The sequence below is a fragment of the Plectrocnemia conspersa genome, unplaced genomic scaffold (genome assembly GCF_051122295.1).
Source record: "Plectrocnemia conspersa isolate PC_06_02 unplaced genomic scaffold, ASM5112229v1 ptg000005l, whole genome shotgun sequence".
Classification (NCBI taxonomy): Eukaryota; Metazoa; Arthropoda; class Insecta; order Trichoptera; family Polycentropodidae; genus Plectrocnemia; species Plectrocnemia conspersa.
The window spans coordinates 30,747,383-30,774,269 of NW_028277169.1; the positions used below are offsets into that span (position 1 = coordinate 30,747,383).

At 49.4% G+C, this 26,887-nt stretch overlaps 1 protein-coding gene across 16 annotated transcripts in view; it reads right to left on the reverse strand.

Annotated features, from left to right (window-relative positions):
• Window positions 1–26,887, reverse strand: part of dpy (fibrillin-like protein dumpy) — a 218,877-nt gene that overhangs the window by 28,629 nt on the left and 163,361 nt on the right. For all 16 annotated transcript variants that reach the window (XM_088185558.1, XM_088185557.1, XM_088185555.1 and 13 more), the window contains 50 exons: window positions 25,468–25,797; window positions 23,356–23,676; window positions 22,850–23,164; window positions 22,433–22,768; window positions 22,047–22,352; window positions 21,621–21,926; window positions 20,892–21,536; window positions 20,403–20,717; window positions 19,986–20,321; window positions 19,600–19,905; window positions 19,174–19,479; window positions 18,445–19,089; window positions 17,956–18,270; window positions 17,539–17,874; window positions 17,153–17,458; window positions 16,727–17,032; window positions 15,998–16,642; window positions 15,509–15,823; window positions 15,092–15,427; window positions 14,706–15,011; window positions 14,280–14,585; window positions 13,551–14,195; window positions 13,062–13,376; window positions 12,645–12,980; window positions 12,259–12,564; window positions 11,833–12,138; window positions 11,104–11,748; window positions 10,615–10,929; window positions 10,198–10,533; window positions 9,812–10,117; window positions 9,386–9,691; window positions 8,657–9,301; window positions 8,168–8,482; window positions 7,751–8,086; window positions 7,365–7,670; window positions 6,939–7,244; window positions 6,210–6,854; window positions 5,721–6,035; window positions 5,304–5,639; window positions 4,918–5,223; window positions 4,492–4,797; window positions 3,763–4,407; window positions 3,274–3,588; window positions 2,857–3,192; window positions 2,471–2,776; window positions 2,045–2,350; window positions 1,316–1,960; window positions 827–1,141; window positions 410–745; window positions 24–329 (listed from right to left, as the gene is read on the reverse strand). In XM_088185558.1, the coding sequence (XP_088041684.1) occupies window positions 24–329; window positions 410–745; window positions 827–1,141; window positions 1,316–1,960; window positions 2,045–2,350; window positions 2,471–2,776; window positions 2,857–3,192; window positions 3,274–3,588; window positions 3,763–4,407; window positions 4,492–4,797; window positions 4,918–5,223; window positions 5,304–5,639; window positions 5,721–6,035; window positions 6,210–6,854; window positions 6,939–7,244; window positions 7,365–7,670; window positions 7,751–8,086; window positions 8,168–8,482; window positions 8,657–9,301; window positions 9,386–9,691; window positions 9,812–10,117; window positions 10,198–10,533; window positions 10,615–10,929; window positions 11,104–11,748; window positions 11,833–12,138; window positions 12,259–12,564; window positions 12,645–12,980; window positions 13,062–13,376; window positions 13,551–14,195; window positions 14,280–14,585; window positions 14,706–15,011; window positions 15,092–15,427; window positions 15,509–15,823; window positions 15,998–16,642; window positions 16,727–17,032; window positions 17,153–17,458; window positions 17,539–17,874; window positions 17,956–18,270; window positions 18,445–19,089; window positions 19,174–19,479; window positions 19,600–19,905; window positions 19,986–20,321; window positions 20,403–20,717; window positions 20,892–21,536; window positions 21,621–21,926; window positions 22,047–22,352; window positions 22,433–22,768; window positions 22,850–23,164; window positions 23,356–23,676; window positions 25,468–25,797 (18,780 nt within the window). The remainder of the gene's footprint in view (window positions 1–23; window positions 330–409; window positions 746–826; window positions 1,142–1,315; window positions 1,961–2,044; window positions 2,351–2,470; window positions 2,777–2,856; window positions 3,193–3,273; window positions 3,589–3,762; window positions 4,408–4,491; window positions 4,798–4,917; window positions 5,224–5,303; window positions 5,640–5,720; window positions 6,036–6,209; window positions 6,855–6,938; window positions 7,245–7,364; window positions 7,671–7,750; window positions 8,087–8,167; window positions 8,483–8,656; window positions 9,302–9,385; window positions 9,692–9,811; window positions 10,118–10,197; window positions 10,534–10,614; window positions 10,930–11,103; window positions 11,749–11,832; window positions 12,139–12,258; window positions 12,565–12,644; window positions 12,981–13,061; window positions 13,377–13,550; window positions 14,196–14,279; window positions 14,586–14,705; window positions 15,012–15,091; window positions 15,428–15,508; window positions 15,824–15,997; window positions 16,643–16,726; window positions 17,033–17,152; window positions 17,459–17,538; window positions 17,875–17,955; window positions 18,271–18,444; window positions 19,090–19,173; window positions 19,480–19,599; window positions 19,906–19,985; window positions 20,322–20,402; window positions 20,718–20,891; window positions 21,537–21,620; window positions 21,927–22,046; window positions 22,353–22,432; window positions 22,769–22,849; window positions 23,165–23,355; window positions 23,677–25,467; window positions 25,798–26,887) is intronic.

Below are 26,887 nucleotides of genomic sequence, written 5' to 3' on the forward strand. Positions count from 1 at the left end.
ATAGGCATTGTCATTGAACGTACCCTGCATTGGTCTGCAGTCGACGAACGCGTTTCCAGACATTCCCGGCGGGCAATTGCACATTGGTATGTGATTGATAACGTCGCAAACTGCGTTTTGACCGCAAGTGCCGGGGCACGGGTCTTGGCATTTGTTTCGCATGCAAGCCCTGTCTCTAGGACAGTCTGCGCTAACGACGCATTCAGGTCTACATCCATAGTAAGGGTCTCCTTGGTATTCGGGAATGCAAGTGCAAACGCCGTCATTGCAATTTGCGTTTGATCCGCACGGAGACGGATTGCAAGGGTCTGCCGCTTGGGGTTCAACAGCTAGAATTATACATCAACGTAAGTGAAGTCACGGGTTCATTGGCTAAAGTTATATCAAACTAGGGGTAACTGATTCTTACGTGGTGGCGGTTTCGGATAGCAGTTCGAAAACGGATCTCCTGTGTATCCGTCGGGACAAGTGCACGCCGGAGTATGATTGATGACGTTGCATTGAGCTCCGACACCGCACGATCCCGGACAGGGATCGCGACATTTTTCTGTCATGCAAGCCCTGTTGCTTGGGCATTCCGGATTAATTGTGCACTCGGGTCTACAGTTCGGTGGGCTTCCTGCGTAATTGGGTAGGCAAGAGCACGACGGCACGCCGCCAATGTCTCTGCATTGAGAGTTAAGACCGCACGGTGACGGTACGCAAGGATCTCTGTAAGGGTCGTTCTGTACGAGCGCTGTCGGGGCTGAAATCGAACGTGTGCCGTGAATTTAATGAGACGAAAAAGCGATTCGGTGCCAACCGTGGCAATTATATTTAAACTCACGAGGAATCGGGTAACATCTAGAGAAGGGGTCTCCTGTGTATCCCTGGTTGCACGAGCATATGGGACTGTGGTTGTTGACGGTGCATCGGGCGTTAGTACCGCAAGGGCCTGGGCAAGGGTTGGTACATTTCTGATTGAAACAAGCCTTGTCTTGCGAACATTCGGAACTGACTACGCACTCGGGCCTACACGCGGGCGGCGACCCGACGTACGAAGGTAAGCACGAACAGACTCCCTGTCCGTTCACTACTCTGCACTGACTGTTGGGACCGCAAGGCGATGGGTTGCAAGGATCGACTGGGTCCGCTTGAACGGCTGGCGAAAACACAAAACATGTTTATAACGATTTAAACGCGTTCCTACCCCACCTGTTTTCGGGAAATTAAATACGCGGCAAAAAAACGATCGCGAACAAACTTGTTTTAAATATCGATCTAGATAGGCGAGAGAAAAACGCACGGTCGATTAAATCTAACGATGATAGCTTACGTGGTTGGTATACGTTGCAGTAACGGAACGGATCTCCCGTGTATCCTGGCCTGCACGTGCAAGAAGGAAGATGGTTTACTACTTGACAGTCCGCGTTGGGACCGCACGTTCCTGGACATGGGTCTTGACATTTGTTTCTGAGGCACGCTCTGTTTGATTGACAGTCAGTGTTTATGACACATTCCGGTCTACATCCCTCGTACGGGTTTCCAAAGTATTCGGGCTGACATGTGCATGATCCTGCGCCGTTTTGTTCTCTGCAAACGGCGTTAGCTCCACAAGGAGATGGCGAGCAAGGAGCCGGGCGCTCTTCGCGCGGAGGATCAGATTGTTGCGTGAAACATTGCGAGAACGGATCACCCGTGAATCCTACCGCGCATACGCACATCGGAGTATGACTGACAACGCGACATTCGGCGTTGGCACCGCAAGATCCAGGACACGGGTCTCTGCACTTCTGGTTTATGCACGCAAGGTGACTCGAGCATTCGGAGTTGCTTACGCACTCCGGCCTACAGTTTGGTGGGGATCCTATGAATTCTGGCAGGCACGTGCAAGATGGAGAATCGCCCACTTCCCTACATTGGGAATTGGGACCGCACGGCGAGGGTTGGCATGGGTTCACGGGCACGGGGAGTGATTCCGCTGTGGAGTTTAAAACGTTCGAGTTTTAGGTCCATAGTAGTGAAAAAGCGCTTTGTTCACAAAAATAGCGTAGCTGAATCTTACGTATGGGTTGACATCTGACGAACGGATCGCCAGTGTATCTGGCCGGGCACGAGCATATGGGATTATGGTTTATCACTTCGCATCTGGCGCCTACTCCGCAAGTTCCTGGGCACGGGTCTCTACATTTCTGATTGCTACAGGCCTCGTTTTGGGGACACTCTGAACTGACAACGCATTCGGGTCTGCAGGAGGGCGGGCTTCCTATAAATCCTGGTACGCAAGAGCACACGGCTTGTCCGTTGATTTCTCTGCATTGACTGTTGGGACCGCAGGGCGACGGACTACAAGGGTTCGTCACGACTGGAGCTGTTCGGGGGCAAAGTGTTCAGAAATAAGCGTCACGCTAGTAACGAGTGAGAATGAAATAGCGACGAAGCGGTCATAATTCAAGGTGTTAGTCGCAATAGGCATTGTCATTGAACGTACCCTGCATTGGTCTGCAGTCGACGAACGCGTTTCCAGACATTCCCGGCGGGCAATTGCACATTGGTATGTGATTGATAACGTCGCAAACTGCGTTTTGACCGCAAGTGCCGGGGCACGGGTCTTGGCATTTGTTTCGCATGCAAGCCCTGTCTCTAGGACAGTCTGCGCTAACGACGCATTCAGGTCTACATCCATAGTAAGGGTCTCCTTGGTATTCGGGAATGCAAGTGCAAACGCCGTCATTGCAATTTGCGTTTGATCCGCACGGAGACGGATTGCAAGGGTCTGCCGCTTGGGGTTCAACAGCTAGAATTATACATCAACGTAAGTGAAGTCACGGGTTCATTGGCTAAAGTTATATCAAACTAGGGGTAACTGATTCTTACGTGGTGGCGGTTTCGGATAGCAGTTCGAAAACGGATCTCCTGTGTATCCGTCGGGACAAGTGCACGCCGGAGTATGATTGATGACGTTGCATTGAGCTCCGACACCGCACGATCCCGGACAGGGATCGCGACATTTTTCTGTCATGCAAGCCCTGTTGCTTGGGCATTCCGGATTAATTGTGCACTCGGGTCTACAGTTCGGTGGGCTTCCTGCGTAATTGGGTAGGCAAGAGCACGACGGCACGCCGCCAATGTCTCTGCATTGAGAGTTAAGACCGCACGGTGACGGTACGCAAGGATCTCTGTAAGGGTCGTTCTGTACGAGCGCTGTCGGGGCTGAAATCGAACGTGTGCCGTGAATTTAATGAGACGAAAAAGCGATTCGGTGCCAACCGTGGCAATTATATTTAAACTCACGAGGAATCGGGTAACATCTAGAGAAGGGGTCTCCTGTGTATCCCTGGTTGCACGAGCATATGGGACTGTGGTTGTTGACGGTGCATCGGGCGTTAGTACCGCAAGGGCCTGGGCAAGGGTTGGTACATTTCTGATTGAAACAAGCCTTGTCTTGCGAACATTCGGAACTGACTACGCACTCGGGCCTACACGCGGGCGGCGACCCGACGTACGAAGGTAAGCACGAACAGACTCCCTGTCCGTTCACTACTCTGCACTGACTGTTGGGACCGCAAGGCGATGGGTTGCAAGGATCGACTGGGTCCGCTTGAACGGCTGGCGAAAACACAAAACATGTTTATAACGATTTAAACGCGTTCCTACCCCACCTGTTTTCGGGAAATTAAATACGCGGCAAAAAAACGATCGCGAACAAACTTGTTTTAAATATCGATCTAGATAGGCGAGAGAAAAACGCACGGTCGATTAAATCTAACGATGATAGCTTACGTGGTTGGTATACGTTGCAGTAACGGAACGGATCTCCCGTGTATCCTGGCCTGCACGTGCAAGAAGGAAGATGGTTTACTACTTGACAGTCCGCGTTGGGACCGCACGTTCCTGGACATGGGTCTTGACATTTGTTTCTGAGGCACGCTCTGTTTGATTGACAGTCAGTGTTTATGACACATTCCGGTCTACATCCCTCGTACGGGTTTCCAAAGTATTCGGGCTGACATGTGCATGATCCTGCGCCGTTTTGTTCTCTGCAAACGGCGTTAGCTCCACAAGGAGATGGCGAGCAAGGAGCCGGGCGCTCTTCGCGCGGAGGATCAGATTGTTGCGTGAAACATTGCGAGAACGGATCACCCGTGAATCCTACCGCGCATACGCACATCGGAGTATGACTGACAACGCGACATTCGGCGTTGGCACCGCAAGATCCAGGACACGGGTCTCTGCACTTCTGGTTTATGCACGCAAGGTGACTCGAGCATTCGGAGTTGCTTACGCACTCCGGCCTACAGTTTGGTGGGGATCCTATGAATTCTGGCAGGCACGTGCAAGATGGAGAATCGCCCACTTCCCTACATTGGGAATTGGGACCGCACGGCGAGGGTTGGCATGGGTTCACGGGCACGGGGAGTGATTCCGCTGTGGAGTTTAAAACGTTCGAGTTTTAGGTCCATAGTAGTGAAAAAGCGCTTTGTTCACAAAAATAGCGTAGCTGAATCTTACGTATGGGTTGACATCTGACGAACGGATCGCCAGTGTATCTGGCCGGGCACGAGCATATGGGATTATGGTTTATCACTTCGCATCTGGCGCCTACTCCGCAAGTTCCTGGGCACGGGTCTCTACATTTCTGATTGCTACAGGCCTCGTTTTGGGGACACTCTGAACTGACAACGCATTCGGGTCTGCAGGAGGGCGGGCTTCCTATAAATCCTGGTACGCAAGAGCACACGGCTTGTCCGTTGATTTCTCTGCATTGACTGTTGGGACCGCAGGGCGACGGACTACAAGGGTTCGTCACGACTGGAGCTGTTCGGGGGCAAAGTGTTCAGAAATAAGCGTCACGCTAGTAACGAGTGAGAATGAAATAGCGACGAAGCGGTCATAATTCAAGGTGTTAGTCGCAATAGGCATTGTCATTGAACGTACCCTGCATTGGTCTGCAGTCGACGAACGCGTTTCCAGACATTCCCGGCGGGCAATTGCACATTGGTATGTGATTGATAACGTCGCAAACTGCGTTTTGACCGCAAGTGCCGGGGCACGGGTCTTGGCATTTGTTTCGCATGCAAGCCCTGTCTCTAGGACAGTCTGCGCTAACGACGCATTCAGGTCTACATCCATAGTAAGGGTCTCCTTGGTATTCGGGAATGCAAGTGCAAACGCCGTCATTGCAATTTGCGTTTGATCCGCACGGAGACGGATTGCAAGGGTCTGCCGCTTGGGGTTCAACAGCTAGAATTATACATCAACGTAAGTGAAGTCACGGGTTCATTGGCTAAAGTTATATCAAACTAGGGGTAACTGATTCTTACGTGGTGGCGGTTTCGGATAGCAGTTCGAAAACGGATCTCCTGTGTATCCGTCGGGACAAGTGCACGCCGGAGTATGATTGATGACGTTGCATTGAGCTCCGACACCGCACGATCCCGGACAGGGATCGCGACATTTTTCTGTCATGCAAGCCCTGTTGCTTGGGCATTCCGGATTAATTGTGCACTCGGGTCTACAGTTCGGTGGGCTTCCTGCGTAATTGGGTAGGCAAGAGCACGACGGCACGCCGCCAATGTCTCTGCATTGAGAGTTAAGACCGCACGGTGACGGTACGCAAGGATCTCTGTAAGGGTCGTTCTGTACGAGCGCTGTCGGGGCTGAAATCGAACGTGTGCCGTGAATTTAATGAGACGAAAAAGCGATTCGGTGCCAACCGTGGCAATTATATTTAAACTCACGAGGAATCGGGTAACATCTAGAGAAGGGGTCTCCTGTGTATCCCTGGTTGCACGAGCATATGGGACTGTGGTTGTTGACGGTGCATCGGGCGTTAGTACCGCAAGGGCCTGGGCAAGGGTTGGTACATTTCTGATTGAAACAAGCCTTGTCTTGCGAACATTCGGAACTGACTACGCACTCGGGCCTACACGCGGGCGGCGACCCGACGTACGAAGGTAAGCACGAACAGACTCCCTGTCCGTTCACTACTCTGCACTGACTGTTGGGACCGCAAGGCGATGGGTTGCAAGGATCGACTGGGTCCGCTTGAACGGCTGGCGAAAACACAAAACATGTTTATAACGATTTAAACGCGTTCCTACCCCACCTGTTTTCGGGAAATTAAATACGCGGCAAAAAAACGATCGCGAACAAACTTGTTTTAAATATCGATCTAGATAGGCGAGAGAAAAACGCACGGTCGATTAAATCTAACGATGATAGCTTACGTGGTTGGTATACGTTGCAGTAACGGAACGGATCTCCCGTGTATCCTGGCCTGCACGTGCAAGAAGGAAGATGGTTTACTACTTGACAGTCCGCGTTGGGACCGCACGTTCCTGGACATGGGTCTTGACATTTGTTTCTGAGGCACGCTCTGTTTGATTGACAGTCAGTGTTTATGACACATTCCGGTCTACATCCCTCGTACGGGTTTCCAAAGTATTCGGGCTGACATGTGCATGATCCTGCGCCGTTTTGTTCTCTGCAAACGGCGTTAGCTCCACAAGGAGATGGCGAGCAAGGAGCCGGGCGCTCTTCGCGCGGAGGATCAGATTGTTGCGTGAAACATTGCGAGAACGGATCACCCGTGAATCCTACCGCGCATACGCACATCGGAGTATGACTGACAACGCGACATTCGGCGTTGGCACCGCAAGATCCAGGACACGGGTCTCTGCACTTCTGGTTTATGCACGCAAGGTGACTCGAGCATTCGGAGTTGCTTACGCACTCCGGCCTACAGTTTGGTGGGGATCCTATGAATTCTGGCAGGCACGTGCAAGATGGAGAATCGCCCACTTCCCTACATTGGGAATTGGGACCGCACGGCGAGGGTTGGCATGGGTTCACGGGCACGGGGAGTGATTCCGCTGTGGAGTTTAAAACGTTCGAGTTTTAGGTCCATAGTAGTGAAAAAGCGCTTTGTTCACAAAAATAGCGTAGCTGAATCTTACGTATGGGTTGACATCTGACGAACGGATCGCCAGTGTATCTGGCCGGGCACGAGCATATGGGATTATGGTTTATCACTTCGCATCTGGCGCCTACTCCGCAAGTTCCTGGGCACGGGTCTCTACATTTCTGATTGCTACAGGCCTCGTTTTGGGGACACTCTGAACTGACAACGCATTCGGGTCTGCAGGAGGGCGGGCTTCCTATAAATCCTGGTACGCAAGAGCACACGGCTTGTCCGTTGATTTCTCTGCATTGACTGTTGGGACCGCAGGGCGACGGACTACAAGGGTTCGTCACGACTGGAGCTGTTCGGGGGCAAAGTGTTCAGAAATAAGCGTCACGCTAGTAACGAGTGAGAATGAAATAGCGACGAAGCGGTCATAATTCAAGGTGTTAGTCGCAATAGGCATTGTCATTGAACGTACCCTGCATTGGTCTGCAGTCGACGAACGCGTTTCCAGACATTCCCGGCGGGCAATTGCACATTGGTATGTGATTGATAACGTCGCAAACTGCGTTTTGACCGCAAGTGCCGGGGCACGGGTCTTGGCATTTGTTTCGCATGCAAGCCCTGTCTCTAGGACAGTCTGCGCTAACGACGCATTCAGGTCTACATCCATAGTAAGGGTCTCCTTGGTATTCGGGAATGCAAGTGCAAACGCCGTCATTGCAATTTGCGTTTGATCCGCACGGAGACGGATTGCAAGGGTCTGCCGCTTGGGGTTCAACAGCTAGAATTATACATCAACGTAAGTGAAGTCACGGGTTCATTGGCTAAAGTTATATCAAACTAGGGGTAACTGATTCTTACGTGGTGGCGGTTTCGGATAGCAGTTCGAAAACGGATCTCCTGTGTATCCGTCGGGACAAGTGCACGCCGGAGTATGATTGATGACGTTGCATTGAGCTCCGACACCGCACGATCCCGGACAGGGATCGCGACATTTTTCTGTCATGCAAGCCCTGTTGCTTGGGCATTCCGGATTAATTGTGCACTCGGGTCTACAGTTCGGTGGGCTTCCTGCGTAATTGGGTAGGCAAGAGCACGACGGCACGCCGCCAATGTCTCTGCATTGAGAGTTAAGACCGCACGGTGACGGTACGCAAGGATCTCTGTAAGGGTCGTTCTGTACGAGCGCTGTCGGGGCTGAAATCGAACGTGTGCCGTGAATTTAATGAGACGAAAAAGCGATTCGGTGCCAACCGTGGCAATTATATTTAAACTCACGAGGAATCGGGTAACATCTAGAGAAGGGGTCTCCTGTGTATCCCTGGTTGCACGAGCATATGGGACTGTGGTTGTTGACGGTGCATCGGGCGTTAGTACCGCAAGGGCCTGGGCAAGGGTTGGTACATTTCTGATTGAAACAAGCCTTGTCTTGCGAACATTCGGAACTGACTACGCACTCGGGCCTACACGCGGGCGGCGACCCGACGTACGAAGGTAAGCACGAACAGACTCCCTGTCCGTTCACTACTCTGCACTGACTGTTGGGACCGCAAGGCGATGGGTTGCAAGGATCGACTGGGTCCGCTTGAACGGCTGGCGAAAACACAAAACATGTTTATAACGATTTAAACGCGTTCCTACCCCACCTGTTTTCGGGAAATTAAATACGCGGCAAAAAAACGATCGCGAACAAACTTGTTTTAAATATCGATCTAGATAGGCGAGAGAAAAACGCACGGTCGATTAAATCTAACGATGATAGCTTACGTGGTTGGTATACGTTGCAGTAACGGAACGGATCTCCCGTGTATCCTGGCCTGCACGTGCAAGAAGGAAGATGGTTTACTACTTGACAGTCCGCGTTGGGACCGCACGTTCCTGGACATGGGTCTTGACATTTGTTTCTGAGGCACGCTCTGTTTGATTGACAGTCAGTGTTTATGACACATTCCGGTCTACATCCCTCGTACGGGTTTCCAAAGTATTCGGGCTGACATGTGCATGATCCTGCGCCGTTTTGTTCTCTGCAAACGGCGTTAGCTCCACAAGGAGATGGCGAGCAAGGAGCCGGGCGCTCTTCACGCGGAGGATCAGATTGTTGCGTGAAACATTGCGAGAACGGATCACCCGTGAATCCTACCGCGCATACGCACATCGGAGTATGACTGACAACGCGACATTCGGCGTTGGCACCGCAAGATCCAGGACACGGGTCTCTGCACTTCTGGTTTATGCACGCAAGGTGACTCGAGCATTCGGAGTTGCTTACGCACTCCGGCCTACAGTTTGGTGGGGATCCTATGAATTCTGGCAGGCACGTGCAAGATGGAGAATCGCCCACTTCCCTACATTGGGAATTGGGACCGCACGGCGAGGGTTGGCATGGGTTCACGGGCACGGGGAGTGATTCCGCTGTGGAGTTTAAAACGTTCGAGTTTTAGGTCCATAGTAGTGAAAAAGCGCTTTGTTCACAAAAATAGCGTAGCTGAATCTTACGTATGGGTTGACATCTGACGAACGGATCGCCAGTGTATCTGGCCGGGCACGAGCATATGGGATTATGGTTTATCACTTCGCATCTGGCGCCTACTCCGCAAGTTCCTGGGCACGGGTCTCTACATTTCTGATTGCTACAGGCCTCGTTTTGGGGACACTCTGAACTGACAACGCATTCGGGTCTGCAGGAGGGCGGGCTTCCTATAAATCCTGGTACGCAAGAGCACACGGCTTGTCCGTTGATTTCTCTGCATTGACTGTTGGGACCGCAGGGCGACGGACTACAAGGGTTCGTCACGACTGGAGCTGTTCGGGGGCAAAGTGTTCAGAAATAAGCGTCACGCTAGTAACGAGTGAGAATGAAATAGCGACGAAGCGGTCATAATTCAAGGTGTTAGTCGCAATAGGCATTGTCATTGAACGTACCCTGCATTGGTCTGCAGTCGACGAACGCGTTTCCAGACATTCCCGGCGGGCAATTGCACATTGGTATGTGATTGATAACGTCGCAAACTGCGTTTTGACCGCAAGTGCCGGGGCACGGGTCTTGGCATTTGTTTCGCATGCAAGCCCTGTCTCTAGGACAGTCTGCGCTAACGACGCATTCAGGTCTACATCCATAGTAAGGGTCTCCTTGGTATTCGGGAATGCAAGTGCAAACGCCGTCATTGCAATTTGCGTTTGATCCGCACGGAGACGGATTGCAAGGGTCTGCCGCTTGGGGTTCAACAGCTAGAATTATACATCAACGTAAGTGAAGTCACGGGTTCATTGGCTAAAGTTATATCAAACTTGGGGTAACTGATTCTTACGTGGTGGCGGTTTCGGATAGCAGTTCGAAAACGGATCTCCTGTGTATCCGTCGGGACAAGTGCACGCCGGAGTATGATTGATGACGTTGCATTGAGCTCCGACACCGCACGATCCCGGACAGGGATCGCGACATTTTTCTGTCATGCAAGCCCTGTTGCTTGGGCATTCCGGATTAATTGTGCACTCGGGTCTACAGTTCGGTGGGCTTCCTGCGTAATTGGGTAGGCAAGAGCACGACGGCACGCCGCCAATGTCTCTGCATTGAGAGTTAAGACCGCACGGTGACGGTACGCAAGGATCTCTGTAAGGGTCGTTCTGTACGAGCGCTGTCGGGGCTGAAATCGAACGTGTGCCGTGAATTTAATGAGACGAAAAAGCGATTCGGTGCCAACCGTGGCAATTATATTTAAACTCACGAGGAATCGGGTAACATCTAGAGAAGGGGTCTCCTGTGTATCCCTGGTTGCACGAGCATATGGGACTGTGGTTGTTGACGGTGCATCGGGCGTTAGTACCGCAAGGGCCTGGGCAAGGGTTGGTACATTTCTGATTGAAACAAGCCTTGTCTTGCGAACATTCGGAACTGACTACGCACTCGGGCCTACACGCGGGCGGCGACCCGACGTACGAAGGTAAGCACGAACAGACTCCCTGTCCGTTCACTACTCTGCACTGACTGTTGGGACCGCAAGGCGATGGGTTGCAAGGATCGACTGGGTCCGCTTGAACGGCTGGCGAAAACACAAAACATGTTTATAACGATTTAAACGCGTTCCTACCCCACCTGTTTTCGGGAAATTAAATACGCGGCAAAAAAACGATCGCGAACAAACTTGTTTTAAATATCGATCTAGATAGGCGAGAGAAAAACGCACGGTCGATTAAATCTAACGATGATAGCTTACGTGGTTGGTATACGTTGCAGTAACGGAACGGATCTCCCGTGTATCCTGGCCTGCACGTGCAAGAAGGAAGATGGTTTACTACTTGACAGTCCGCGTTGGGACCGCACGTTCCTGGACATGGGTCTTGACATTTGTTTCTGAGGCACGCTCTGTTTGATTGACAGTCAGTGTTTATGACACATTCCGGTCTACATCCCTCGTACGGGTTTCCAAAGTATTCGGGCTGACATGTGCATGATCCTGCGCCGTTTTGTTCTCTGCAAACGGCGTTAGCTCCACAAGGAGATGGCGAGCAAGGAGCCGGGCGCTCTTCGCGCGGAGGATCAGATTGTTGCGTGAAACATTGCGAGAACGGATCACCCGTGAATCCTACCGCGCATACGCACATCGGAGTATGACTGACAACGCGACATTCGGCGTTGGCACCGCAAGATCCAGGACACGGGTCTCTGCACTTCTGGTTTATGCACGCAAGGTGACTCGAGCATTCGGAGTTGCTTACGCACTCCGGCCTACAGTTTGGTGGGGATCCTATGAATTCTGGCAGGCACGTGCAAGATGGAGAATCGCCCACTTCCCTACATTGGGAATTGGGACCGCACGGCGAGGGTTGGCATGGGTTCACGGGCACGGGGAGTGATTCCGCTGTGGAGTTTAAAACGTTCGAGTTTTAGGTCCATAGTAGTGAAAAAGCGCTTTGTTCACAAAAATAGCGTAGCTGAATCTTACGTATGGGTTGACATCTGACGAACGGATCGCCAGTGTATCTGGCCGGGCACGAGCATATGGGATTATGGTTTATCACTTCGCATCTGGCGCCTACTCCGCAAGTTCCTGGGCACGGGTCTCTACATTTCTGATTGCTACAGGCCTCGTTTTGGGGACACTCTGAACTGACAACGCATTCGGGTCTGCAGGAGGGCGGGCTTCCTATAAATCCTGGTACGCAAGAGCACACGGCTTGTCCGTTGATTTCTCTGCATTGACTGTTGGGACCGCAGGGCGACGGACTACAAGGGTTCGTCACGACTGGAGCTGTTCGGGGGCAAAGTGTTCAGAAATAAGCGTCACGCTAGTAACGAGTGAGAATGAAATAGCGACGAAGCGGTCATAATTCAAGGTGTTAGTCGCAATAGGCATTGTCATTGAACGTACCCTGCATTGGTCTGCAGTCGACGAACGCGTTTCCAGACATTCCCGGCGGGCAATTGCACATTGGTATGTGATTGATAACGTCGCAAACTGCGTTTTGACCGCAAGTGCCGGGGCACGGGTCTTGGCATTTGTTTCGCATGCAAGCCCTGTCTCTAGGACAGTCTGCGCTAACGACGCATTCAGGTCTACATCCATAGTAAGGGTCTCCTTGGTATTCGGGAATGCAAGTGCAAACGCCGTCATTGCAATTTGCGTTTGATCCGCACGGAGACGGATTGCAAGGGTCTGCCGCTTGGGGTTCAACAGCTAGAATTATACATCAACGTAAGTGAAGTCACGGGTTCATTGGCTAAAGTTATATCAAACTAGGGGTAACTGATTCTTACGTGGTGGCGGTTTCGGATAGCAGTTCGAAAACGGATCTCCTGTGTATCCGTCGGGACAAGTGCACGCCGGAGTATGATTGATGACGTTGCATTGAGCTCCGACACCGCACGATCCCGGACAGGGATCGCGACATTTTTCTGTCATGCAAGCCCTGTTGCTTGGGCATTCCGGATTAATTGTGCACTCGGGTCTACAGTTCGGTGGGCTTCCTGCGTAATTGGGTAGGCAAGAGCACGACGGCACGCCGCCAATGTCTCTGCATTGAGAGTTAAGACCGCACGGTGACGGTACGCAAGGATCTCTGTAAGGGTCGTTCTGTACGAGCGCTGTCGGGGCTGAAATCGAACGTGTGCCGTGAATTTAATGAGACGAAAAAGCGATTCGGTGCCAACCGTGGCAATTATATTTAAACTCACGAGGAATCGGGTAACATCTAGAGAAGGGGTCTCCTGTGTATCCCTGGTTGCACGAGCATATGGGACTGTGGTTGTTGACGGTGCATCGGGCGTTAGTACCGCAAGGGCCTGGGCAAGGGTTGGTACATTTCTGATTGAAACAAGCCTTGTCTTGCGAACATTCGGAACTGACTACGCACTCGGGCCTACACGCGGGCGGCGACCCGACGTACGAAGGTAAGCACGAACAGACTCCCTGTCCGTTCACTACTCTGCACTGACTGTTGGGACCGCAAGGCGATGGGTTGCAAGGATCGACTGGGTCCGCTTGAACGGCTGGCGAAAACACAAAACATGTTTATAACGATTTAAACGCGTTCCTACCCCACCTGTTTTCGGGAAATTAAATACGCGGCAAAAAAACGATCGCGAACAAACTTGTTTTAAATATCGATCTAGATAGGCGAGAGAAAAACGCACGGTCGATTAAATCTAACGATGATAGCTTACGTGGTTGGTATACGTTGCAGTAACGGAACGGATCTCCCGTGTATCCTGGCCTGCACGTGCAAGAAGGAAGATGGTTTACTACTTGACAGTCCGCGTTGGGACCGCACGTTCCTGGACATGGGTCTTGACATTTGTTTCTGAGGCACGCTCTGTTTGATTGACAGTCAGTGTTTATGACACATTCCGGTCTACATCCCTCGTACGGGTTTCCAAAGTATTCGGGCTGACATGTGCATGATCCTGCGCCGTTTTGTTCTCTGCAAACGGCGTTAGCTCCACAAGGAGATGGCGAGCAAGGAGCCGGGCGCTCTTCGCGCGGAGGATCAGATTGTTGCGTGAAACATTGCGAGAACGGATCACCCGTGAATCCTACCGCGCATACGCACATCGGAGTATGACTGACAACGCGACATTCGGCGTTGGCACCGCAAGATCCAGGACACGGGTCTCTGCACTTCTGGTTTATGCACGCAAGGTGACTCGAGCATTCGGAGTTGCTTACGCACTCCGGCCTACAGTTTGGTGGGGATCCTATGAATTCTGGCAGGCACGTGCAAGATGGAGAATCGCCCACTTCCCTACATTGGGAATTGGGACCGCACGGCGAGGGTTGGCATGGGTTCACGGGCACGGGGAGTGATTCCGCTGTGGAGTTTAAAACGTTCGAGTTTTAGGTCCATAGTAGTGAAAAAGCGCTTTGTTCACAAAAATAGCGTAGCTGAATCTTACGTATGGGTTGACATCTGACGAACGGATCGCCAGTGTATCTGGCCGGGCACGAGCATATGGGATTATGGTTTATCACTTCGCATCTGGCGCCTACTCCGCAAGTTCCTGGGCACGGGTCTCTACATTTCTGATTGCTACAGGCCTCGTTTTGGGGACACTCTGAACTGACAACGCATTCGGGTCTGCAGGAGGGCGGGCTTCCTATAAATCCTGGTACGCAAGAGCACACGGCTTGTCCGTTGATTTCTCTGCATTGACTGTTGGGACCGCAGGGCGACGGACTACAAGGGTTCGTCACGACTGGAGCTGTTCGGGGGCAAAGTGTTCAGAAATAAGCGTCACGCTAGTAACGAGTGAGAATGAAATAGCGACGAAGCGGTCATAATTCAAGGTGTTAGTCGCAATAGGCATTGTCATTGAACGTACCCTGCATTGGTCTGCAGTCGACGAACGCGTTTCCAGACATTCCCGGCGGGCAATTGCACATTGGTATGTGATTGATAACGTCGCAAACTGCGTTTTGACCGCAAGTGCCGGGGCACGGGTCTTGGCATTTGTTTCGCATGCAAGCCCTGTCTCTAGGACAGTCTGCGCTAACGACGCATTCAGGTCTACATCCATAGTAAGGGTCTCCTTGGTATTCGGGAATGCAAGTGCAAACGCCGTCATTGCAATTTGCGTTTGATCCGCACGGAGACGGATTGCAAGGGTCTGCCGCTTGGGGTTCAACAGCTAGAATTATACATCAACGTAAGTGAAGTCACGGGTTCATTGGCTAAAGTTATATCAAACTAGGGGTAACTGATTCTTACGTGGTGGCGGTTTCGGATAGCAGTTCGAAAACGGATCTCCTGTGTATCCGTCGGGACAAGTGCACGCCGGAGTATGATTGATGACGTTGCATTGAGCTCCGACACCGCACGATCCCGGACAGGGATCGCGACATTTTTCTGTCATGCAAGCCCTGTTGCTTGGGCATTCCGGATTAATTGTGCACTCGGGTCTACAGTTCGGTGGGCTTCCTGCGTAATTGGGTAGGCAAGAGCACGACGGCACGCCGCCAATGTCTCTGCATTGAGAGTTAAGACCGCACGGTGACGGTACGCAAGGATCTCTGTAAGGGTCGTTCTGTACGAGCGCTGTCGGGGCTGAAATCGAACGTGTGCCGTGAATTTAATGAGACGAAAAAGCGATTCGGTGCCAACCGTGGCAATTATATTTAAACTCACGAGGAATCGGGTAACATCTAGAGAAGGGGTCTCCTGTGTATCCCTGGTTGCACGAGCATATGGGACTGTGGTTGTTGACGGTGCATCGGGCGTTAGTACCGCAAGGGCCTGGGCAAGGGTTGGTACATTTCTGATTGAAACAAGCCTTGTCTTGCGAACATTCGGAACTGACTACGCACTCGGGCCTACACGCGGGCGGCGACCCGACGTACGAAGGTAAGCACGAACAGACTCCCTGTCCGTTCACTACTCTGCACTGACTGTTGGGACCGCAAGGCGATGGGTTGCAAGGATCGACTGGGTCCGCTTGAACGGCTGGCGAAAACACAAAACATGTTTATAACGATTTAAACGCGTTCCTACCCCACCTGTTTTCGGGAAATTAAATACGCGGCAAAAAAACGATCGCGAACAAACTTGTTTTAAATATCGATCTAGATAGGCGAGAGAAAAACGCACGGTCGATTAAATCTAACGATGATAGCTTACGTGGTTGGTATACGTTGCAGTAACGGAACGGATCTCCCGTGTATCCTGGCCTGCACGTGCAAGAAGGAAGATGGTTTACTACTTGACAGTCCGCGTTGGGACCGCACGTTCCTGGACATGGGTCTTGACATTTGTTTCTGAGGCACGCTCTGTTTGATTGACAGTCAGTGTTTATGACACATTCCGGTCTACATCCCTCGTACGGGTTTCCAAAGTATTCGGGCTGACATGTGCATGATCCTGCGCCGTTTTGTTCTCTGCAAACGGCGTTAGCTCCACAAGGAGATGGCGAGCAAGGAGCCGGGCGCTCTTCGCGCGGAGGATCAGATTGTTGCGTGAAACATTGCGAGAACGGATCACCCGTGAATCCTACCGCGCATACGCACATCGGAGTATGACTGACAACGCGACATTCGGCGTTGGCACCGCAAGATCCAGGACACGGGTCTCTGCACTTCTGGTTTATGCACGCAAGGTGACTCGAGCATTCGGAGTTGCTTACGCACTCCGGCCTACAGTTTGGTGGGGATCCTATGAATTCTGGCAGGCACGTGCAAGATGGAGAATCGCCCACTTCCCTACATTGGGAATTGGGACCGCACGGCGAGGGTTGGCATGGGTTCACGGGCACGGGGAGTGATTCCGCTGTGGAGTTTAAAACGTTCGAGTTTTAGGTCCATAGTAGTGAAAAAGCGCTTTGTTCACAAAAATAGCGTAGCTGAATCTTACGTATGGGTTGACATCTGACGAACGGATCGCCAGTGTATCTGGCCGGGCACGAGCATATGGGATTATGGTTTATCACTTCGCATCTGGCGCCTACTCCGCAAGTTCCTGGGCACGGGTCTCTACATTTCTGATTGCTACAGGCCTCGTTTTGGGGACACTCTGAACTGACAACGCATTCGGGTCTGCAGGAGGGCGGGCTTCCTATAAATCCTGGTACGCAAGAGCACACGGCTTGTCCGTTGATTTCTCTGCATTGACTGTTGGGACCGCAGGGCGACGGACTACAAGGGTTCGTCACGACTGGAGCTGTTCGGGGGCAAAGTGTTCAGAAATAAGCGTCACGCTAGTAACGAGTGAGAATGAAATAGCGACGAAGCGGTCATAATTCAAGGTGTTAGTCGCAATAGGCATTGTCATTGAACGTACCCTGCATTGGTCTGCAGTCGACGAACGCGTTTCCAGACATTCCCGGCGGGCAATTGCACATTGGTATGTGATTGATAACGTCGCAAACTGCGTTTTGACCGCAAGTGCCGGGGCACGGGTCTTGGCATTTGTTTCGCATGCAAGCCCTGTCTCTAGGACAGTCTGCGCTAACGACGCATTCAGGTCTACATCCATAGTAAGGGTCTCCTTGGTATTCGGGAATGCAAGTGCAAACGCCGTCATTGCAATTTGCGTTTGATCCGCACGGAGACGGATTGCAAGGGTCTGCCGCTTGGGGTTCAACAGCTAGAATTATACATCAACGTAAGTGAAGTCACGGGTTCATTGGCTAAAGTTATATCAAACTAGGGGTAACTGATTCTTACGTGGTGGCGGTTTCGGATAGCAGTTCGAAAACGGATCTCCTGTGTATCCGTCGGGACAAGTGCACGCCGGAGTATGATTGATGACGTTGCATTGAGCTCCGACACCGCACGATCCCGGACAGGGATCGCGACATTTTTCTGTCATGCAAGCCCTGTTGCTTGGGCATTCCGGATTAATTGTGCACTCGGGTCTACAGTTCGGTGGGCTTCCTGCGTAATTGGGTAGGCAAGAGCACGACGGCACGCCGCCAATGTCTCTGCATTGAGAGTTAAGACCGCACGGTGACGGTACGCAAGGATCTCTGTAAGGGTCGTTCTGTACGAGCGCTGTCGGGGCTGAAATCGAACGTGTGCCGTGAATTTAATGAGACGAAAAAGCGATTCGGTGCCAACCGTGGCAATTATATTTAAACTCACGAGGAATCGGGTAACATCTAGAGAAGGGGTCTCCTGTGTATCCCTGGTTGCACGAGCATATGGGACTGTGGTTGTTGACGGTGCATCGGGCGTTAGTACCGCAAGGGCCTGGGCAAGGGTTGGTACATTTCTGATTGAAACAAGCCTTGTCTTGCGAACATTCGGAACTGACTACGCACTCGGGCCTACACGCGGGCGGCGACCCGACGTACGAAGGTAAGCACGAACAGACTCCCTGTCCGTTCACTACTCTGCACTGACTGTTGGGACCGCAAGGCGATGGGTTGCAAGGATCGACTGGGTCCGCTTGAACGGCTGGCGAAAACACAAAACATGTTTATAACGATTTAAACGCGTTCCTACCCCACCTGTTTTCGGGAAATTAAATACGCGGCAAAAAAACGATCGCGAACAAACTTGTTTTAAATATCGATCTAGATAGGCGAGAGAAAAACGCACGGTCGATTAAATCTAACGATGATAGCTTACGTGGTTGGTATACGTTGCAGTAACGGAACGGATCTCCCGTGTATCCTGGCCTGCACGTGCAAGAAGGAAGATGGTTTACTACTTGACAGTCCGCGTTGGGACCGCACGTTCCTGGACATGGGTCTTGACATTTGTTTCTGAGGCACGCTCTGTTTGATTGACAGTCAGTGTTTATGACACATTCCGGTCTACATCCCTCGTACGGGTTTCCAAAGTATTCGGGCTGACATGTGCATGATCCTGCGCCGTTTTGTTCTCTGCAAACGGCGTTAGCTCCACAAGGAGATGGCGAGCAAGGAGCCGGGCGCTCTTCGCGCGGAGGATCAGATTGTTGCGTGAAACATTGCGAGAACGGATCACCCGTGAATCCTACCGCGCATACGCACATCGGAGTATGACTGACAACGCGACATTCGGCGTTGGCACCGCAAGATCCAGGACACGGGTCTCTGCACTTCTGGTTTATGCACGCAAGGTGACTCGAGCATTCGGAGTTGCTTACGCACTCCGGCCTACAGTTTGGTGGGGATCCTATGAATTCTGGCAGGCACGTGCAAGATGGAGAATCGCCCACTTCCCTACATTGGGAATTGGGACCGCACGGCGAGGGTTGGCATGGGTTCACGGGCACGGGGAGTGATTCCGCTGTGGAGTTTAAAACGTTCGAGTTTTAGGTCCATAGTAGTGAAAAAGCGCTTTGTTCACAAAAATAGCGTAGCTGAATCTTACGTATGGGTTGACATCTGACGAACGGATCGCCAGTGTATCTGGCCGGGCACGAGCATATGGGATTATGGTTTATCACTTCGCATCTGGCGCCTACTCCGCAAGTTCCTGGGCACGGGTCTCTACATTTCTGATTGCTACAGGCCTCGTTTTGGGGACACTCTGAACTGACAACGCATTCGGGTCTGCAGGAGGGCGGGCTTCCTATAAATCCTGGTACGCAAGAGCACACGGCTTGTCCGTTGATTTCTCTGCATTGACTGTTGGGACCGCAGGGCGACGGACTACAAGGGTTCGTCACGACTGGAGCTGTTCGGGGGCAAAGTGTTCAGAAATAAGCGTCACGCTAGTAACGAGTGAGAATGAAATAGCGACGAAGCGGTCATAATTCAAGGTGTTAGTCGCAATAGGCATTGTCATTGAACGTACCCTGCATTGGTCTGCAGTCGACGAACGCGTTTCCAGACATTCCCGGCGGGCAATTGCACATTGGTATGTGATTGATAACGTCGCAAACTGCGTTTTGACCGCAAGTGCCGGGGCACGGGTCTTGGCATTTGTTTCGCATGCAAGCCCTGTCTCTAGGACAGTCTGCGCTAACGACGCATTCAGGTCTACATCCATAGTAAGGGTCTCCTTGGTATTCGGGAATGCAAGTGCAAACGCCGTCATTGCAATTTGCGTTTGATCCGCACGGAGACGGATTGCAAGGGTCTGCCGCTTGGGGTTCAACAGCTAGAATTATACATCAACGTAAGTGAAGTCACGGGTTCATTGGCTAAAGTTATATCAAACTAGGGGTAACTGATTCTTACGTGGTGGCGGTTTCGGATAGCAGTTCGAAAACGGATCTCCTGTGTATCCGTCGGGACAAGTGCACGCCGGAGTATGATTGATGACGTTGCATTGAGCTCCGACACCGCACGATCCCGGACAGGGATCGCGACATTTTTCTGTCATGCAAGCCCTGTTGCTTGGGCATTCCGGATTAATTGTGCACTCGGGTCTACAGTTCGGTGGGCTTCCTGCGTAATTGGGTAGGCAAGAGCACGACGGCACGCCGCCAATGTCTCTGCATTGAGAGTTAAGACCGCACGGTGACGGTACGCAAGGATCTCTGTAAGGGTCGTTCTGTACGAGCGCTGTCGGGGCTGAAATCGAACGTGTGCCGTGAATTTAATGAGACGAAAAAGCGATTCGGTGCCAACCGTGGCAATTATATTTAAACTCACGAGGAATCGGGTAACATCTAGAGAAGGGGTCTCCTGTGTATCCCTGGTTGCACGAGCATATGGGACTGTGGTTGTTGACGGTGCATCGGGCGTTAGTACCGCAAGGGCCTGGGCAAGGGTTGGTACATTTCTGATTGAAACAAGCCTTGTCTTGCGAACATTCGGAACTGACTACGCACTCGGGCCTACACGCGGGCGGCGACCCGACGTACGAAGGTAAGCACGAACAGACTCCCTGTCCGTTCACTACTCTGCACTGACTGTTGGGACCGCAAGGCGATGGGTTGCAAGGATCGACTGGGTCCGCTTGAACGGCTGGCGAAAACACAAAACATGTTTATAACGATTTAAACGCGTTCCTACCCCACCTGTTTTCGGGAAATTAAATACGCGGCAAAAAAACGATCGCGAACAAACTTGTTTTAAATATCGATCTAGATAGGCGAGAGAAAAACGCACGGTCGATTAAATCTAACGATGATAGCTTACGTGGTTGGTATACGTTGCAGTAACGGAACGGATCTCCCGTGTATCCTGGCCTGCACGTGCAAGAAGGAAGATGGTTTACTACTTGACAGTCCGCGTTGGGACCGCACGTTCCTGGACATGGGTCTTGACATTTGTTTCTGAGGCACGCTCTGTTTGATTGACAGTCAGTGTTTATGACACATTCCGGTCTACATCCCTCGTACGGGTTTCCAAAGTATTCGGGCTGACATGTGCATGATCCTGCGCCGTTTTGTTCTCTGCAAACGGCGTTAGCTCCACAAGGAGATGGCGAGCAAGGAGCCGGGCGCTCTTCGCGCGGAGGATCAGATTGTTGCGTGAAACATTGCGAGAACGGATCACCCGTGAATCCTACCGCGCATACGCACATCGGAGTATGACTGACAACGCGACATTCGGCGTTGGCACCGCAAGATCCAGGACACGGGTCTCTGCACTTCTGGTTTATGCACGCAAGGTGACTCGAGCATTCGGAGTTGCTTACGCACTCCGGCCTACAGTTTGGTGGGGATCCTATGAATTCTGGCAGGCACGTGCAAGATGGAGAATCGCCCACTTCCCTACATTGGGAATTGGGACCGCACGGCGAGGGTTGGCATGGGTTCACGGGCACGGGGAGTGATTCCGCTGTGGAGTTTAAAACGTTCGAGTTTTAGGTCCATAGTAGTGAAAAAGCGCTTTGTTCACAAAAATAGCGTAGCTGAATCTTACGTATGGGTTGACATCTGACGAACGGATCGCCAGTGTATCTGGCCGGGCACGAGCATATGGGATTATGGTTTATCACTTCGCATCTGGCGCCTACTCCGCAAGTTCCTGGGCACGGGTCTCTACATTTCTGATTGCTACAGGCCTCGTTTTGGGGACACTCTGAACTGACAACGCATTCGGGTCTGCAGGAGGGCGGGCTTCCTATAAATCCTGGTACGCAAGAGCACACGGCTTGTCCGTTGATTTCTCTGCATTGACTGTTGGGACCGCAGGGCGACGGACTACAAGGGTTCGTCACGACTGGAGCTGTTCGGGGGCAAAGTGTTCAGAAATAAGCGTCACGCTAGTAACGAGTGAGAATGAAATAGCGACGAAGCGGTCATAATTCAAGGTGTTAGTCGCAATAGGCATTGTCATTGAACGTACCCTGCATTGGTCTGCAGTCGACGAACGCGTTTCCAGACATTCCCGGCGGGCAATTGCACATTGGTATGTGATTGATAACGTCGCAAACTGCGTTTTGACCGCAAGTGCCGGGGCACGGGTCTTGGCATTTGTTTCGCATGCAAGCCCTGTCTCTAGGACAGTCTGCGCTAACGACGCATTCAGGTCTACATCCATAGTAAGGGTCTCCTTGGTATTCGGGAATGCAAGTGCAAACGCCGTCATTGCAATTTGCGTTTGATCCGCACGGAGACGGATTGCAAGGGTCTGCCGCTTGGGGTTCAACAGCTAGAATTATACATCAACGTAAGTGAAGTCACGGGTTCATTGGCTAAAGTTATATCAAACTAGGGGTAACTGATTCTTACGTGGTGGCGGTTTCGGATAGCAGTTCGAAAACGGATCTCCTGTGTATCCGTCGGGACAAGTGCACGCCGGAGTATGATTGATGACGTTGCATTGAGCTCCGACACCGCACGATCCCGGACAGGGATCGCGACATTTTTCTGTCATGCAAGCCCTGTTGCTTGGGCATTCCGGATTAATTGTGCACTCGGGTCTACAGTTCGGTGGGCTTCCTGCGTAATTGGGTAGGCAAGAGCACGACGGCACGCCGCCAATGTCTCTGCATTGAGAGTTAAGACCGCACGGTGACGGTACGCAAGGATCTCTGTAAGGGTCGTTCTGTACGAGCGCTGTCGGGGCTGAAATCGAACGTGTGCCGTGAATTTAATGAGACGAAAAAGCGATTCGGTGCCAACCGTGGCAATTATATTTAAACTCACGAGGAATCGGGTAACATCTAGAGAAGGGGTCTCCTGTGTATCCCTGGTTGCACGAGCATATGGGACTGTGGTTGTTGACGGTGCATCGGGCGTTAGTACCGCAAGGGCCTGGGCAAGGGTTGGTACATTTCTGATTGAAACAAGCCTTGTCTTGCGAACATTCGGAACTGACTACGCACTCGGGCCTACACGCGGGCGGCGACCCGACGTACGAAGGTAAGCACGAACAGACTCCCTGTCCGTTCACTACTCTGCACTGACTGTTGGGACCGCAAGGCGATGGGTTGCAAGGATCGACTGGGTCCGCTTGAACGGCTAACAAAAACGTAGTTGTGTTTATAGCAATCAACATGTGTTTTTAAGTTATTATTAATGTATCGATCTTGTTGTTTTTATTTTGTTTTTATCATTTAAATCACATATAACTATTTATGATCATTTACTTTTGTTAATGTTTGTTAGGCTTAAAAAATCTAAACGTATTTAAAAGTATTTTGTTATCTTACCCTTTTGCATATTGCAATAACGATACGGATCTCCTTCATAACCTGGTGTACAAATACATCTAGGGACATGGTTTAAAACTGAACAATCTGCGTTTGTTCCGCATGTTCCTGGACATGGATCAGTACATTTGTTTTGTATGCATGCTCTGTTTGAGGGGCATTCTGAATTCATTATGCATTCAGGGCGACAATTTTCATAAGGGTTTCCTCTGTATTCTGGGAGACATGTACATGACCCTGCTTCGTTTTGTTCACGACATATAGCATTGGCACCGCAGGGGGATGGGCTGCATGGGGTGAGTATTTCTGAGTTTTGCGGTGCTGTAAAAGTTTCAGAATAATAATATTCTATCGTATTTTGTTTTATCAAAGATTATTTGTTAAGACCCTGCCTCCAAATAGGCATATAAAGCTGTTATCAAAGCTGCATCGATATATTTTTCCTTCAGGCAAATACTTTTAGATTTATCGCACTATGTATTCAACCTTATCTATTATATTAGTCTTTTACCGTATTAGTTTGATTATTTCAGCGTACAATTTAAAAGCTTATTTCTCTCCTTAGCATAACAACACGAGAGGAGCAAGCGTATTTTCCCAAAAATTATATCCGTAGTAAAGCACTGTTTATCAAAGGCATTCATTCAAGACATTTCAATTGTAGGGTTTGGTATGATGAGTGATATGACTGCATATTAATCAATGGTTATGTATTATAAATAAGAAATAAATATTTTAATTGCGCACTTTTTTAAGACATAGTATTGGCATGATAATACTATTTCTGGTTTAGCGCGCGATTAAAACTTCATAACTTATTTTGATGTTATTTCGTATTAGTGGCTGAGGACTTTCATAATACGATTAATCGCAATTTAATATCGATGAGTATGATTAGGCGCAACCAAGCACTTAATACGTAATCCTTCTTCGCAGGCAGCAAATCGTTGGGAGACATTAACCTACCTGGATTGTCTCCTTTTCAGCATAAAGCTAAACCATGCAAGCACAAAACTACAATAAACCTAACAAAATGAAAACCAATAAATCATAATCGATGTAGTCGAATAAACGTTAAACCTATTCTAATTTTTTAATTTTTTTTATTTTACTTAATAGCTTACATATAACTCATCGTTTTAGGTCATTAATCGACTATTTGAAAACATCGTTTATAATCTGACAAGTTAAACTTCTACCTATAATATGCTTTAATATTGATACATTCTAAAAAAATATTTAATATATTGCAAAAAAGAGTACCCACGGTTTTTATAGAACGTAAATATTTCAACAGTGATGGCTAGTTAATATTATAAGTAAGGCATAAATTACACGAAAAATTTAAAAATGTAATTTATTTACTGATATTATTCATCTAAATATTTGTTCCACTATAAAACAATCCATATTTTTATTTATTTTTTAAGAAAAATGTTTTAATATTTTCCCCCATAGTTTATATATACATGTATTGGTTAAGTTTTCTTTAAATGTGCACAAAACTATAGATTGATAAATTAAGTATGCTTACTAACGTTACTCTTGTTTTACTTTTAACTGCGATTTAATCTATAGTACAAAATTGACAAAGCCATGTTTTTATCGATTTTTTTAATACTGTATTTTTTTATTATTTGCATTGTCGTCATTAAAAACGTGATAAAGGTTTAAGCTTACAAATAATTTAACTTGTCATGTTATTATTAGTATCCTACACTAACTAAATAAATAAAGCTTGGGCATAAAAATACTTTTAGATTCAGTTTTAATTTATCTTCTATAATAAAATTGACTAAAATTTTTTTAAAAGTATGATTAAATCTAAAAATATGCCCATTATTTGTAAGTATATGTGCCCAAACTAACTACTATATTAATATAGTTCAATTGTAACTTATGGCTGCGTATTTTATTGCTAAGTATGTATATATTTAATGTTAGACAACCATAAATTGCAATATCGTGCATAAGATGAAGACAATATGTTCCAGTTTGTAATCACTGAATTAAATAAAAAAATCACACTCATTCATCTTATTCATGATGCGGTGAATAAATACATGTTTATAAATTGTGTTAAAATGTATATAATCGATAAAATTGACTCACCAGGAATCTCCATGCAGCCTGAGAACGGATCTCCGGTGTATCCTCGATTGCAAACACACACTGCATTATGATTTACCACTGAGCACTGAGCATTATAACCACAAGAACCGGGGCAAGGGTCCAAGCACTTTTGATTGATGCAAGCCAGATTTCCAGGACACTCGGAGTTGATGGTGCACTCTGGACGGCAATTAGGCGGATATGAGGTGTATCCAGGTAAACATGTGCAAGCTGGTGAACCTTCGCGAGATGTACACTTTGCGTTCGGTCCACAAGGAGATGGATTGCAGGGATCTGATGAGATAGGCGGTCTTGATTTGTCTTCTGAAACTATTTACAATATGTTTAATATATGGCATATAATATGAATGTAGAAGCAATAACATGTACATTAATATGATATTGTAATGCAAGTTCCATGAAATGAAAATTGATGAACCCAAAGATACCGTATATCATTGTGTCTAAGTAATGCCTTAAAAATAATTACCACAATTTAATATGAGTCGTCACAAAACATGTACACATAGAATTTTTATACAACTAGGAAGTTAGCAATAAAAAAGAAGTGTATTCTTATAAATGCTATTAATCAAAAAACATTAGAAATGTGATTGTAGGGGCTATTTCTCCCAGCCAGTCGCAGAATGGAATGCGATCAAGTTTACAAATTCTTATCTCAAAAGCTTTTTAGAAAGTCAGTCGCACATTAAAGTGGTCTGCAGAAATGCCGGAAGCACTTATTCTTCCTCATTGCGAAACACGAGCCCACAAGTTATCAAGGAGAATAGTCAAGGACTGGTCTCACACTACGGTGGGCAAAGGCGTATCATACCCAGGGCCAACTATAAGCTATATGCATATCGGGCCCAGTCAGAACCGAGCAGCAACTTTCAGGACGATAGCTCGATTATGAGCCAGATGCAGGCGATGAGTTTGAAGCAATCATTTGTGGACGTGGCTGGAGGACTGTTTTGGCCAAACGGTTAAAACCAAAAGTCACAGAGATTCCGCCGATCGTCTAGAAACACATCACCAGCATCACGCCTAAGTTGAAAGCAGGGCGCCTAAACGGTCAGACGCACGCAGTTTCCACCCCTCAACGAGAGCGATTAATAGCCTCCAGGATGGTGGCTGAGCCCTATCATGGATGGCTTGTCATTCTACTGACCTTCGGTAACATCCGAGCTCCTCGCAGCAAGCTGGTGGACAATAAGACGTCCAGAAATACAGTACGTGTAAACGCAATTTTAAAATAAACAAATTTTATAACAGGCAGGTAAATTGCGTATCAATCGGACCCTACACATACTAGAAATATTTGACCGAAAGCTTAACAAAGCCGTGTATAAAAAAACTGTCAGAGATGAAAACATGAATCAGAGATAAGAAATTTGAAGGCTTTTAATCTAACCAACCG